Below are 16,433 nucleotides of genomic sequence, written 5' to 3'. Positions count from 1 at the left end.
TCGATGGCAGAAGTTTGATTTGTTTGCAATTATGACAGAGATTAGGGGAAAGGGAATATTTTGGAAACAGCAATAATAACAACACAGTTATAGTGTTCTTCCACTACAAAGCTGTACTGGTCTCAGTCTTTACAGTAGAAAGAAAAAATGAGGTAGGAGGTAGCCTTGGTGATAATGCATTGCATTTTGTCAGTTTGTAGCTTAGTTACTACGAATTTCCACACTGCAGGTAAAGAAGATATCTGATGATGCTGTTTACGCAAAGTCTGTATTAGTCTGGAACCTTCGTTGCCAAAGATTTTTTTTTAGTGTTCACATAGGGGGTAACTGGAATCAGAGTCTGTACCAGATTAAGATTAATTCAAATTAGATTCAGATCTAGAAGATTTATTAGTTAAGTGCCATTACTTAGATAGCCTGAATAAGGAGAAAGTAGCCTGTCTCCCATGCAGAAGAGTGATAGACTAGATGGCTGAAAGCCTGCTATGGAACCTAGGGGAGTACATACAGATTAACTTTTGTCTTTTATAGGTAAGAATAAGAAAATAAGGTGATGCTATCAGAGACAAGAAGTGAGCTGGAGGTGTGATGGGGCTAATAAAAGCAGGAGGGCAGATACAAGAAGGAGACACAAAAAGCAGGATGATACAAAAGCCAAGAAGTGGGAGGTGATGGGATGAGAAGCAAAAGTTCATTTGGGCTGTGAAATAGTTTATCATTGGCTTTTTAGTCTCTGATTGCTGTCATACTGCCTAGATACCCACAGGAAAATAAAACCAGAATAATTTTCTGTTACTTAGAAGGTTTGGCATCTTCATATGGAGGTGAGACCTCTTCCTCTCTCTAAACAGCAAGGAGAATAGGAGCCTTGCCTACTTCGTAAGGGAGGGAACTGGCTAAACAAATTACAGTTCTTTGTGACCTTCTTAGCAGAATTGTTCAATGAGGGATTAACTTTCAAAGGAAAAGTTATCTTGAGCAATGAGACATCACTTGAGATTAGTAGATAGTTAAGTAGCTGTGTTTAGAGAAGAGGCAAGAGAAGAAAATGGAGGAAGGATTATAATCGAGAGAGAGAATGTGAGACTGTTTCCAGAAGAGGCAAACGGAGGAATGTACATATCTGATAATTGAAGAAGACATATCCATTTCTTGCTGCCATGCTTACCAGGACAATTTTTTTGAATTCTCCTGTTCTTTGCTTGTAGCATGGCTATTGTGCTTGTTCCTTATGCTGTAGGCTTCCAGTAATTACTCCATTCCAAGGCAGCACTGGCACCAGTCCTCAGTGGAAGATTCAGTGGCCTTAACCAAATGGTGGCAGATTGGAAAGCAAATAGCTTGTGTTTCCCACAGCAAAGCTTGTGTTTCAGTTGGTGACATAGGAAGATACAGGGGATAGAGACATAAGGTGTGATGAAGATTGACTGTTTCATGATGCAGTGCTTTTAGGATCTGTAGCACAAACTGCTACGTATGCCTGTAGCAAATCAGAGTGTTGATGTGTGTTTGCAGTTCCCAATACATTCCTTATCTTTATTTGTGGAAGGAGAGGGGGATAAGGGGAAGCCAGTGGTTCTGAAACTCATATACAGTTCTAAGTCAGCAACAATAGAACTCAGGGAATATATGGGCTTCTGCATACTGAGTGTGTACCTTCTGCCATATTCTTATATTCTGCTGGGGCAGGAGGCAATGAGTTCAGAACCTGATCCAAGTTTTCTGCTCATGTGCAGTATTTTGTCACTAGCCTGGCAGACTAGCTTAGGACTGGAATTTGTTATGTTAAACCATGTGACCTGATTGTGCAGCCAGGCTTGAGATTCAGGGAAGCAGCTGCAGTGTGATTCTCCATATAAGAAAAAGCATATACAAAGCTAAATTCTTCTGTGTATTAATCTTTCCCTTCATACTTCATGTGCAAAGCTATCATGTTACCATCTATAATACCAGCCAAACTCTTAACACCCTGAAAATGATTTCTGTGTCCCTTTTTCCTCTGGAGTATGACTTTGTGTGTGTATGCCTGTGTGCATCTGTGTAAATATTCTTTGCTTCTTTCATGTTAGGCACGTAATGACTAACAATATGCTTGCTATTTTCTGTTTCTGGTTCAAAAAGTAGATTTATACCTTCTTTTTTTTTTTAACCAGAAACCTTTTAATCAATAATGTTTCTTTCCTTTTCAGTAATGGATTTCATTACAAATTTCTATCTCTTTTGCTATAGCAAGTGGAAGCAGGATCAGCATAAGGCAGCTATACCATAATCACTTTGAGCTCAATAAGGAGATCTTTACAGGCAACTTTGTTCTTATTTCTTAACGGGATTAAGAAGCTCAGCTCTTTAAATTCTTGCATATAACACTGACATTTCCAGGGTGTGTTTGGACCAGGGAGTTCAAAGAGAAGGAATAAAAAAGAAAAGCCAATATGACTTTGTTTTTTACCTTGCTGGAGGAGCTGTTTGTGCAAATCGCCTATAAGCTTATTGACCTGAATCTTTGACTCCTTGTTTTCTCTGGATTTGGCTGGAGTGTAGACACTGATAGAGCACTGATAGAGGTGATTGCACAGCCCTCGGCTTTGCTTGGCACCAGACACCCCCCCTCCCTGCGCTTGACATTATCTTTCCCTGGCAATACTTCTGTTCTGGAACTCATATTCCTTTATTTTTTTAAAAAAATAATTTAATACATTATGTTTTCTTTATGTAGACTTTCTGAGTAAATGAAAGACATGTTAATTCTTTTTGTAGGCAGAGACAGGAGAGAGCATGTACGTGGGTTGATGTATTTTCATCTCCTAGGATAATAAGAATCTGCATAAGAACTCACAGTGCTACTCCTTCCAAAAACACAGTAGTTACCTCTTACTGAATTGTGTGCATCTTTGTGAACCTGTCTTGTGTTGCATTCTCGTGCTCAGAATGAGAGTTCCCATACATTTATCTGTATCTCATTCAGCTGAAACAGCTGAATCCTGTACATCTTCTGTACTTTTTGTCAGATGCTGAAAATGGACAAAGGAAGGAAGGGGTTCTCTGATAATAACCTTCAAAGGGTGCTAAGTCATAATTAGGTTGGATCCTGGCAGAAGACCCTTTTCTTCCAAATATCAGCATTTGCTTTCTGCTTTACCACTCATGCTTTCCAATTTTTTCCTGGTACTGAAGCTCAGAGGACCACCTGTTTTCTTGCTAGAAGAGAAAGGAGATACCTGAAAAGGCTGGGGTGAATTTTTTCACAATTATCTTGAGAGCATGGAAAGGCTTCCAGAATAACAAGTGCAGGATTGTGTATCCTATACTGATTTCTATCATCCCGTATGTAAACGTCTTGGGCGATATTTTCAGTCCAACTGAAATCCATGCCAGTATTAACATCAATGGTAGCGAGATAAAAATCTTACCTAAGTTAGACTAGAAAGCCCTTCTTTTAATCAAGAAATTAAATAATTGGTCATCAAACAGGAAAATGTATCTCAAAAAGAAACTAGCAAGCTATGTTTCAAGAAGTAAATACATTGATCCAAATATAAAACATTATTTTAACCGTATAGAATTATAAAGTGAGAGAAACACTTAAACAGCTTATTCAGCTTTAAGCAGTTTATCAAAGCAACTCCAGCCTTTTCAGTCAGCACATTTTGGTTTTCTTAAGAACAATGAAATTGTGAATTCTATCACAGCTATGAGGAAAGGGATTATTTTGTTACAACAAGTAGTGTAATGTCCCCTTTCTAGAAAGTCACGAAACTTGAACTTGGATTGACTTAAATTTGAGCTCAAATTTGACATAAAATGAATTGCAAATTAATAAGGGTAATCTTCTTTAAAATAGGAAATGCATACATGACAAATTTCACCACGTGTTCTTAGTTCATACATACTACACATCTGTTACTGATTTTGTTAATAATGAAGGTCTATTTTGCCTTTTTTCATCTAATTTGGTGTTCTTGACACAAACATTCTGAATACTTTTGAAAAGTTCTGAGGCAGTCGCTGAAAAATGATTGTCAAACTGGGTCCAAAAAGTGGAGCTGCTCACAGGCTGTGTACTATATGTCAGCAGTGGGGATATTGGCCATAATTTAACTCTCAATGGATCAGAAAAAATAAATGAAGCAAATACCACATTTATGGCATTGTTGGATAAATATTGATAAGACAGATATTGCTGGATAGATGCTGCTGGATAAGAGAAAATGAAGCCTTTATTTATGACTACTAAGTCTTTTTCTTGGGTTTGACTGATAGAAGTCTAGACTGTTTTTGAAACCATGTATAATATAGCAGGTATGTAGAAGCATACCTCCAATGACAGGGAATCAGCTGCTTTGGATATTAAAGTACTTGGAGTGTTGATTATTTCTAATAAAAGCATCAAACTGTTTACAAAAAGGTAAATTAAAATTTTGCTTTGTAAGAATAGCTATATATTGCTGCTTGCTTTGTAGCAGTGTGTGGAAATCACACGAAAACAGGATATGAACAAAATGTGAACTTGCATAAGGGTGTTCCAATTTAGAGCTTGAAACTTGCTAGAGTGTCTCTGAAGTCATCTCTCTTTTCCACTGGAAGGTGTTTCAGAATCTCATGGGTTGTTGATTTCCATTCAAATTATTTTTGAAAATTATACTAAGCAACAGTCTTTGTTTGGGGCATCTAAATACCTTTTAAAATGTGCAGCTGCTGCTTTTCTAATCAAGTGCCTAGAGCTATGTAATTTTGAACCCAATGTTGGTGCTTGAGTATGTCTTTTAGAGCTCTTGTATTTGAGGTTTTAATTGGAAAAGATTGAAAAGATGCAAGACGTTTTTCTTTTTTTCCTTTAAATCTGTAGAAGCTTTTGGGTAGCCAGTATATCTGTGTAGTACTGGTGCCACAAGAGTTGCTCCCTAAAAATTAGGATGATGTAAAAATCATTAATAGAAAGAAAGTCTGGGATAAGATTTAGAGAACACTTTCACTGTTCTGCAGGAAATACATTTGAATGAGTGATCCTTGTCTTGAAAGAACTTCAAAAGCAAACAGTGTGATAATGAGAACATATCAAACATTTAGAGAAAGAGGAAGGCCAGACTCAGTCTAGCTGAACTTGCTGCACAGCACTGTCTTATCCCAGGAGAAAAGTGCTGTAGCTGAAATGGTTAGAAATAATTGACACTGGTTTTTAACGTGATCACTATGCTGAAATGTCATTGTGTCAAGATGTCATTTCATTAAACAAAGTACTGATTTTAATACGAACCAAAATAGTTTCCATACTGTTATTTTGGAGAGTTAACAGCTTGTACACACGTAGGTACTCAGTGACATATGGTTATTCATAGACCTTTCCTAAAAGTTAAGATAAGAAACAGTGTGTTATTTCTGACATTTGCTGGATAAATAATTTTAAGAGTGCTAAGGGCAACAAGAAACATACAGTTATTTCAAATGAGATTTATCCCAGGAGAAATTATGATTGTTAATCAGCATGAAAGAAAACAATAATTGCTTGCAAAGAAGCAAAGTATTGAGATGATTAATATAATTTGAAATAAAGTGCAGTGGATCAACGTGTACAAGTGCTGGTTTTTTTCAGGTATGTTTGAAAATCAATCACCTGAGGCCAGACTTTGCTGAGACTTACTGTATTTGTAGGGTAGGGTGCCTCAGTTGACATTGGTGGACTTGACAGAAATTATTTCTGATGTACATCAGATGAAGAAATAACAGAGTCTGGTAGTGGTAGCACCAGATCTCTTTCTCTGTGTCTCTGTCCTGCCAAGGCTATAAAATAAACTCATTTGCATGGCATAGTAGCCACTGTAGTTGTTTACCTTGTCCTCACAGCAGATGCCAAATATGGCAAGGTATGGAAACATCCCTCCCAATTTATTTAGTATCTTTATTATCAGAATTTTATTTCCATACCAAAAGCTTATTTAAAGATATTTTTTGCATTGTTTAAATGTATTTTATACTCAGAATATTTTATATCTGCTGAAAACTTGCATTGCCATTAAAATCAGAGACTTTGACTTGTGAAATACATACATAGAATCCTTTAAAAAAGAGGTCATCAACGAGAAGGACAGTTAAGGTCTTTTGGATGTCATTGTTATTCTTAAGAATAGTGTGTGCTGCCATAAAGTTACTTTGAATGAATTAAGTACATTCATTTGTATTTTAAGTTGCGTGTGGTTTGTTTCTAAGTTACAAGAGTGTTGCTTCTGAAGAGAAGTTCCTGGCAATGATTCTCAGCTTACAGTGTGTTTCTTAGGATTCAAGAGCAAGATTATCAGTGTGTGTAAGCTGTGTTACTGGTCATAGGCATTGTGGTAAAGCAAATAACAAAAGACAATTTTTGAACTCTAATTTGTAGTTTCTGAAGCTGTGCCATCTAGTTCACAGTCTCAGAATCCTTCTTTGGTTGGTTCTGGAATTACCACCACTGTAGGCTGCGGCAGAAAGAAGGGGAGGGCCCCTTCCCCCGTGTTCCCAAGAAAGCCTGCCCCTTCACAACCAGTCACGCTGGCCTGTTAATGCACATAAGGTTATGTTTCTTGCTGAATTAAAGCCTACAGTGTGTGACTCCTCAAGTCTCTGCATCACATCTGTTTTCTCTTTTGCCAGTACAGAGTGCTACAGGCTTCGTAACAATTTATTTCTGAATTGATTTATTATAATTGAGAATGGATGTTTCACTCTGAACAGCTGTATTAGGATGTTAACCATTTAAGTTTACATTTATGCTGCCAAGAAGAATGAACACAAACTGAATTTCAAACTTTTAATGTTCTCTCACTCTAATAGAAACTGCTGTGTGCTGTTTGTGACGGGTACAGTCCTTCACCCAAAGCTATTTTGTCTGATGATAAAACCATGAGTGTATGAAGCTTGCACATTTTTCATCTCTTTTATGACCTTATCTTCTGTGAACGGCTTCTGTGAAGGTATCCTAACTATAGGAAGCACCTGGCAAACATATATGATATCTATGCTGTGATAAGCAGTTGTGAACAAGAAAGTAGATCTGTCAGTTCTGAACTGTTCATTGTTAAAAATACTTTGCTGATTTAGCTGATTGAAAAATACATTATAGGGTGACTAACGGCTGCCATAACATTCCTAGTCAAGAGAGTTCAATAGTTACATTGTATGAGACTTTCTGTAAGAGCCTAATACTAATAGGAACAACATGGATTAAAACAGTAGGGTTGAGAAGAACTGCTAACCCATGTGCTTCTTTAAAATACCACTACTTGTGGTACAAGCTGATTAAGTACAAATTGGGAACTCTCTAATTTGTTAAAAAGATTAAAGTGAATTACTTGTTAATATTCAGGTCTCTCTCTTCCTACTTGTCAGTCTTCTCAGATGTTAGAGTTCTCCCTCTCATGTTTCTGGTAATATGTCTGATTTACGGTTTTCAGATTCCTTGACCAACTGTGCCACCTTGAATTACAGTGGTTTACCATGTTATCTATTGCATAAACACTAGGATATTAGAAAGCACATTAAAAATCTTTGAACTGTTTTTGAAGAGCAACAGAAACAGTTAATGCTGTTAAGAAATTGTAAGGTCAAGATGAAAATTCTATTCATATTACGGTATTGAAGTTGTTTGAATAAGACTTCTTTGTTTCCTCTTAGTTAAGCAGTATTTTGTGTATTCAGCACTTCAACGTAAGGCAGAGATTTGTTTCACTTAACCTTAGCTGGCTAAAGATAGGTTCCTAGTCTAAGCTGTGTGTTTCAAAAAATGATTCGTTTCAACTGCCTGAGACACCAAGAGGGGCCCCATATCTCAGGCATCCTTGAATAGGATGGGTCACTGTGGAGGTTTCTCTCGTCCCTGTCTACAGGAGCGCCTACCTACACAAGTAGTCTGGACTAGCTTACCTTTCAGACATCTACGGTTAGAGAAGATGAATTCTGCTCAAAGTGTAGCTTTAATACCAAATATCGAGAAATAGCTGAAAGTCCAGTAGGCTTAATTGACTCATGACTAAATGTAGTATACGATATTATAGATTCTTGCTCATACGAGTCTCTTTTTCATGCAATAATGTTCTTTTAAAGGACAGAATTCACTTACTGATCTTAGTAGCCAGAAGGAGAAACTTAAACAAAAGCAGGTTTTGCTTCATTTCAGAGTGTTTATCATTGCCAATGCTTCTATATTACTTTAGTGTTGATGTTAAAAAGTTATTTCTCCTTTAAATTAAATACAAAATGTAACTGAGCAGCACAGTGAAGAAACAAGCATGAGAAAAAACCAAAATAATAGGATTAGATAGGAATCAAGAGGTTAGCAGCAATGTGAGTGGTATGTATAAGGCAAAAAGCACTAGATTTTTCTTGAAAGGAAGAAAAAAATAATGTCCTGGATCCAATTAAACATCTACACCTGTAAATTGAGGAAAAATTTAATCAATTTAAAAATTAGTAGAAAAATATAAATATAAAAAAATAGTCTTATTGAGACAATTAGTGAATGAACAAAAAGAGTAATCTATGGAAAGAAAATAAATTCTGTAAGGAAATAAACTCCTTTGTGCTAAACAGATGTTAGCTGCTAAAGTAGCATTAAGTAAGGGAAAGAAAAGAAAAAAAGCTTGAGAGATGTGTTTTGTTATTAGCTCTTGTGCTAAGCCTCCTTTTGGCTTGTTAAAGTTGCAGTGTCTCCAGCACCAGGTGGATTGACTTAGTTGTGCATTTCCACCTGACTTAGCGGAACCTGGGATAGACTTGCTTCATTGATGGATTCTGAAATCCACAGTGATTGTTTGAAGTTTGAAATGATGAAGTTTGCTTCAGTATGGAGGGATAGTAGTACGAGGGAACAGGAGAAATCACTGTTGTGGTATTTCAGGTGTATAATGCATGGACTTGGTAGTTGGTGAATAATAGAAAATATTGATGAAAATAATCTAAAACACTTCTAGATGCAAACCAAAGTTTTCCTTAATGTAAATTTTACACATTTAGTTCTACTGTCTTAGCACAGGACATGCATTAATTCATGAAAACTTGATTATGAAAAACACAGAACACCATACTTCATGAAACACTGAAAAAGCAAGTTAATGAAAAGTTAAGCCATCTGCTAACATACATTTTCAGATCTTTCCTCATCTCCCAAATACTTAATTAATGTGTGCTGCAGGTTGTATACCTTAGCTGTAATTCTGTCCTTCATTTGCCCTTCAGCCCAATGTTTTCACATAAATTTATCTTCCTCTTTCAGTTCTAATTATTTTGTTTGGTATTCTGATTGGTTGCATTGATTGAAAGAATGCTCAGATTTGCATGCAAACACCAGGTTTGTCTATATTATAACCTGGACATTCTTTTATATTTTGGAGCTAAAATTTCCTGTGCTTGAGCTCTATAGAAAAGAATTCTTATTTCTAATATTTTTGTTGTTGTTCTGATTTAGTCTATAGAGATCTGTTGTTCACAGTGGAAGAAGAACATTTTCTTTAGTACAAAAATTCCATGCAAAGAACATTTTAAGAGCTTTCTGTGGTTATTATACAGCTTGAGTTAGACTCATAATCAGAATGGCCCTTGCTGTGAAGTGCTTTCCAACATCTGGGAGAAAACTCGGGTTGATCTTGCCAGGTTTGAACACAAGAAAATTGTCCTTTGTGTCTCTCCAGTAAAGAGCAATTTGTTGCAGCTGTAAGTAGCTATGAAGGTAGACATATGAAAGAAAAAATACCTGATAGGTTCTTCAATCCACCCCAAAAAATGCAGAGTTCTCTTTCATTACTAAAAAGCGACTACACAAATGCTAGTTCAAAATAGGGTGGTTGTTTAAAACCAAACAATTACTAAAACTACTTACAAGAATCTTGATACCTTTTTCAGAACGTGAGTATTTAGGACTGTTTTCTGAAAGGTAACTTCACATTGAACTGAAACATATGAACTTCAAATGCCTGGGTTAAAATTATACAGTGTGCTTAACAGAAAAATTGTACTAGATATTTGTGTTGTCTTTAAGTGCCAATGAATACACTGGGCTATATTGTTAGTATTTTCAGTATTATGAGTACACCAAACTATATTTTTGTTATTGAAATCTGGAGTGAATATAATATTGTCTTTGTGTGAGAAGTAGTTTACCAGGTTCTTATACTTAGGATTTGAAAAACTGTTTTATGAAGGCAAGGAAGAATGTGTTATTACAAGACATTACATGTGCACATGAAGTTAATGCTTTATAGTGTTTGTATATAATCATGTACTTGAAAACTCTGGGTCACAATCTTATCTGGTATAAATATAGCTCCAGTGATAACATATGGGAATCTGGCATGGCTTGTTGTAATCACATTTCTTTACCTATGTTTCTAATAAAAGCTTTTGTTATCATGAGTGGGGAAAAAATTACAAGTTACTGCTTAATTGTGCTTTTTACTCCTTGCTCTCCTGATGTCAAATCAACCAACAGTCTGATTTTCAGAATCTAAAATACACAGGATTTGTTTTTTAGTGCTGCCACTTTTCTGTGGGACAGTTTTCTAAAATTTGCTTCACAAATGCTAAACAAAATTAATCATAATTCAGTCCTATTTGACTGATGTAGTTAATTGTGTACACTTGATTTTTTCTTCCATTCTTCATAGAGTCATTCTATGCAAGAATTTCTTGGTTTGATTAGTAGTAAAAAAAATCTACAGATGCAATAAAGTACTGTCCTGGATAAGTTAACAGAGCTTTCACACATTACTGTGGCCAGAGTATTTTGTGTTAATACCTGAACCTCTCAATGTAATTTTTTGTAGCGGCTATTTCACAGTATTTTTGCATGGAGCTAGCCTAGAACCTTTCTTTAACTGGAATAACTGGACTTTCAACACGGAGTTCTTCAAACAGAAATTGAATTGTCATCTCTAAAAAAGTAACCTTGTCATAGTTTTCCATGTGTCCTATATACAGTTTTGTAGTGCTTGTATAGTGTATAGTGAGTATAGTGAAGGAAAAGAGACGATCTCGGGTACTTCTGGATGGCGAGAACTCTAAAATTCATCAAAAATGTTGCATTTCTGTAGATAAAGCTTGATAGGGAGAAAATTATGATAGGGACTTGCTGGTAAATTCTGACCCTTAAGGGCCAAATCCCATAAATGCTGAAATAATACCGAGTAGCTCTTCACTAGTTGCCTGAAAAGACAGAATGTTTAGTGGACCATATTTTTGTACTGTCATTAATCTGCAATGTATAAGAAACCATTAGATGTCACTTCAAGAAAACACATAACTGAATACATATGTTCCTGGGGAGTAAGAGGCTGATTTCTTTCTCCCATTTGTGCATACAAACTTAATGACTGTTTGTGTGTTGTTTTACAGAAGTAGGTGCAAGTTGTGATTTTGTTTTTTAAGCATATGGTGTAAACACTGATTTCCAAGATTTGTCTTTTAAGAGAACTGGAAGATACTTGGATATTCAGGCCTGGTTTGAATCACTGGGAACTCACAGATGTTTACGTGCCTAATAATGTATTTTTTAATTATTTTATCTTTGTTTATAGATATTAATATGTTTTCACTTATGCATGTAAGCAGTTTGGATATTCTAGGAGCTCTGCCTAAAAGTCACTATCGAAATATGTCAATACTGTATTTCTTTATTTTTTCAGGCAATGAAGAAACCATCCAGGAGGCAGCAGAATCTGATGGTGATGCAAGGTCAGAGAAACCAGGGCAGCTTGCTGTGGAGACTGAAGATTGGGATGGGCCAGGTAGGAAAAAACAACTGAAAGCCAAGAGAAATTTCCTAAATTAGATTCCAATATTTTTTGTTATTGCTATTTTAGTAGATGTGTTATGCTTTGCACTGATTTTTAATGGACTGTTTCTTTTATCATACTTTGAAGTCCAGGATATTGGTGGATAAGTACTAAGACAAAGTTCTTGAGTAAAAAATGGTTTTGGCTGTACCATTTTATCAATTGTTCAACATAAAATGCCTTATGTACCTGCTTGATACAAAGTAAAATGTTCTTGCTGATTAAAATTTTAGGATTAAAATTTATCAGTAAGTTCTTAGTTACATGGTTGTATTGAGGTAGAAGCTTTTCAGCTCTGTTTTCTGAGGCCAGAAGACCTACAAAATACCTGCGTCTCTTCTCAAGCTTTGTGCCAACATTTAGTGACATGGTGAGCTTAACAAATAGGTATGGTATCTACTGACATTTTCAAGGGCTTTGTTTACCTGTTTTAGTCTGATAGAAATCATTTAGCACACTTGGTCATTGATTTCAGTTGAAAGAGAGACTCTTACATTGCAGTCAATGAAGTGTTAGAACTTCACATTAAAACAGTAATTCATGGTAACATTTTCTGTTATGCACAGTGAAGATGGTGCAAGCATAATGTTGCTAAGATGTAAGTTGTGATGTCAGTATGGGAATACTCCCCAAGTGTCTGTTTAATATAAATATTTAAACCCTCTGTTGTACCATAGAAGTACCTAAAACAATGGAGTAAATTGTATTTCTCAGGCAGCTCTACAGTTGAATTCAATGCGATGTTTTCATGAGTATGGACTTTGGAATGGGCCTTAAAAATCTATTGACTATATTTTAATAGTGCTGTTGGAAATCATGTATCTGAAGCCAAACATACTCTCAGAATAGCTCTATCTCTTACGGAAGTTTTCCCTAAACAGGATGAGCACATCAGAAAAGAGTTCCAGAAGTGTTCTATCAATAATTTATAATGCAATAATAATGCTTCATTAGAAAAATTCGTATATTTCAATCATATTTTCATCCTTGCTTGATTTTGCAAATTACTGTAGGCTCTTCATGAAGAGAAGAACAAAACTAATGGTAATTTTCTGAAACCAGCAGCTGGAAAATATAATGCAAACAAAAATGCAGGTGTAGTATATATAATTATCAGGATGTGGTTTAAAATGTTTTTAATGATAATACAGAAATAACCTGATATTGTATATAAAGCACTATGGTGTCATATGAAAACAAGATTCAGTATTATAATACACTACAGTACATTTAAAATAATACAAAAGGTACATTTAGATGTAACATAATGGCTTTTTCTGGCTTCATAGTAGACTTAAAGGCTGTTCAGTGATATGACTTGTTTTTAATTTCATTATAAATAATCTATATCTGAAATTGGTAATTTTTTGTCACTTTTTAGTTTTTTAATGTGTTTCAACATAGTTGAATATGTATTTTATGGGCTGTTACTGCTTTTCAGATGAGCTGTCTTATACAAAAGTTTTATGACAGTATGGAGTAAAGGAGTATATTTTGTTGGGGAAGAATGATCAGCCAACCAGTAAGATGCGTATATTTCTTGTAATATTTATTGGTGCTTTGACATAAGATGGAAATCAAAGCTGAATGTGGAGAACTTCCTTTTGACTTCAGAAAACTGATGACCACCAAAATGAAATAGCAGCTTTATTTTATTTAAATATTGGTTCTTTACAAGGGCATAATACGTATGAAGTAAGGAATTATTATATGCCTCCTGCCATGCTTTGCATCATGCATGCTTTCTGAAATGAATTTGGTTATTTATTGATACAGAAAAAGAAACAGTCAACGGAAGATAATTTTTGACCATGCAGTACAAAGATAACTTTTTTTCAGATCTTTCAAGTAAAACAAAGCATTAAATACTTTGCTTATTTAGCAACATATTTTAGCACAGCAGGAACAACCATTAAAAACTTTTCTTCAGCAACTTTACTAACTTGTAGCAGAGGTGCTACCTCAAAGAGCAGATGACCATACATTCTTTGTTATCTGGTCTGTCTCTGGTCTCCTTACTGAGATGGAGCACTCTCAGAATCCAACAATGACTGTGTTCTGCATGATCCAAGTTGCTGTCAACTGATAAAATGAACTGTGTCAACTCAAGGATTCATATAAATAGTAGAGCTGTTTTGTTATTTTAATTTTTTTTTCTTTTTTTATCACCAAGGGAATATACTGTTTTTTTCAGAGCCAGTACTCGCCAGGCACTGAAGTTCTGTGAGTTATTCATTAGCAACAACGTACTTATGGATGAGTCAAAATTAAGCTTCCGGCATTAATTAGAGTTTTATTTTGTTTGAAAATTTGCATTGTTAAATGGTTCGCATGCATTCCCAAGCCTTTGTAATTAGAATATTTCTATGAAGAAAAATCTAAAGCGAAAAGTGCTGTAGCTTCAAAGAGTTTCTGCTGAAGCAGTCTTTCAGATCGCAGTCTTGTGACCTCCACGGACCATCAGGGAATTGAAGAGATAATGCCTGCTCTGTGAAGTCACTTTGAGTGTTACCTGAATGTTTTTTAAACTATCCTTAGTTTTCATTTGCTTTGTCCTCACTTTTTAAAAATTCTTTTTAATAAGAGGACTACTCTGAAACAAGGGAAACTGAGGTCAACAGACTATATATAGACACACGGTAAAAGACTGATCCTTTTTCCTTTATAGCCTAAGTCCAAGGAATAGAAAGAGTCTGCAAAGCAAGACTGGGCTTAAACAATTTTTTAATGACAAGACTTGTTTTTTAAATGTGGAAGCAGAGGTCATTTTACAGCCTTAAATAAACTGTTTGTTATCAGGTGGATGCCTTGATACATGTAGATGTGTATAGTTCTGTAGGCTTTGTATTATTGCTAGGATATCAGTACATGTAAGGCCAATGATCAGTATTTTAACATGTAATGAACAAAAGGCAGATTTCCTGCATGTCTTCTACAGACCATCCATCATATGAGAGAATAGGATCATTCCATTTTTTTGCTGGATGTCTGCTTTATGTAAGACCAAAAACCTTGGGGAACTGTAAATTAAATATCCTAGAGGTTCCATGTTTTCATACCTGAACTTTCTTAAAATTTCAGATACCAGGCCCCTCAACTAAAGTATTGTTGAACTCAGTATAAGGAAATCATATATTGTATGCCATCTTGTGAGATAAAGAAAAATTGTTCACAGAATTAGAAATGAGGTCTTGTTTATCATCCAATGGTCATGCCTGTATTGGTGAATACAAGTTCAGTCCACTGTACTTCTAATTTTAAGAAACAGCAAATATTAACTATCAAAAAGGAGAAAAGACTTGAATGAAAAAGTATGCATTATAACTTGGAAATGTTTAAAAACTGTTTTTTAGATTTCCCAAAAAGCTATCATAAAAGTGAAGGCAATGTTGACTTTACCTAGAAGAGAATTAAAAAATACAGAAAAATCCAAGTTTAAAATGAATAAGAAGGCAGTGGATGTAACCAGATGCTAGGAACTATAATACCTGGCTAAAAGAAAAAAAGAAAAATGTAACTAAAAATCTATCAGTAGCTTCATTAACAACAGTAAGATGACATTTTAAAATGCTGTGAGAAAAAAATCATTAGAAAATTGGTATTGATCTGTTTTACAAGTCAGGACTCCCAATAGTTACAAGGAACAGGAAAAAAGGCAGAGGAATTTAAATATTTCTAGTCTGCTTAAAACATATTTGTGCTTGAAAACCAGTTGGTCTGTAATGGCTGTACTTCTGAACCATTAACAGACGATCAATTTGTTAAACCTGCCAAATCCTAGTTAATTTAAATTTTTAAACATTTGATATTAAAATTTAGTTTAATTTAACTTTTTTAGGAGCTAGGTGACCAACTGTCCCAATCATCTGACTGCAGCTTTCAAAAGGGTTTGAGATGATGCAGAAATTCTAGAATAATAGAGGAAAAAATCATGTTGAACAACGGTAAATCAAGGCTGTTATAGATAATGACAGGTTTGTCCACATGGCAGTGGTCCCATTGGAAATGATGGGATAAGTGATGTAAGACCCTTTTACTAAAGGGGGATTAGTAAGAGCGCCAATCTGTGCAGGTTTGTGGATAAAATATGTCTTATAAAACCAACTTAATATGTAAGAGTGAGCTAAAGTATATTAGTTCTTTGCAATATGTTTATAATCCAAAGAAAATAAAGTAATGATTAGGTATTGCTATTGCCAGATCTGAATAGCTTGGCACATTAGCCGCAGCAAAATTTCAATTTCAATGTAATTAAATATTAAGTCATGTGCTTACAAGAAGGTAATAGAAGTTTTACTACAGAAAGCAGTGTGTCAGAAAAAGTTTTAGGAATTTCTGAAGCAGAATTGAGCCTAAAAGATACAGTTGTAGCTAAAGCATGTTTAGGTTCTCAAATTACCTTGCTTGTCTGGTTAGCAGTCTTGTTTGATGCTGAAACGGGATTCTGTCTCCTGCATTCACACGTCAAGAATGTTGTTAAAATTTGAAACAGATTTAGAGAAGAGCCACTAGAATGTTGAAAGGGCTGGTATTATGAAAAAGTCTCGGTCCTTTTCCTATTTATTTTATCAAAGAAAATATTAAAGGACAACCTGATTACAAACTACTTTAAATTCAGAGTAAAAATCTGATAACAAT

The 16,433-nt window shown here is 35.1% G+C and overlaps 1 protein-coding gene across 3 annotated transcripts in view; it reads left to right on the top strand.

The window, feature by feature from the left end:
- ZFPM2 (zinc finger protein, FOG family member 2) overlaps positions 1-16,433 on the top strand; it is a 321,611-nt gene that overhangs the window by 67,850 nt on the left and 237,328 nt on the right. For all 3 annotated transcript variants that reach the window (XM_027800191.2, XM_027800247.2, XM_027800144.2), the window contains one exon: positions 11,646-11,747. In XM_027800191.2, the coding sequence (XP_027655992.1) occupies positions 11,646-11,747 (102 nt within the window). The remainder of the gene's footprint in view (positions 1-11,645; positions 11,748-16,433) is intronic.

This window comes from Falco cherrug, chromosome 3 (genome assembly GCF_023634085.1).
Source record: "Falco cherrug isolate bFalChe1 chromosome 3, bFalChe1.pri, whole genome shotgun sequence".
NCBI classification, from domain to species: Eukaryota; Metazoa; Chordata; class Aves; order Falconiformes; family Falconidae; genus Falco; species Falco cherrug.
This window is presented reverse-complemented; position numbering and strand designations above follow the sequence as displayed.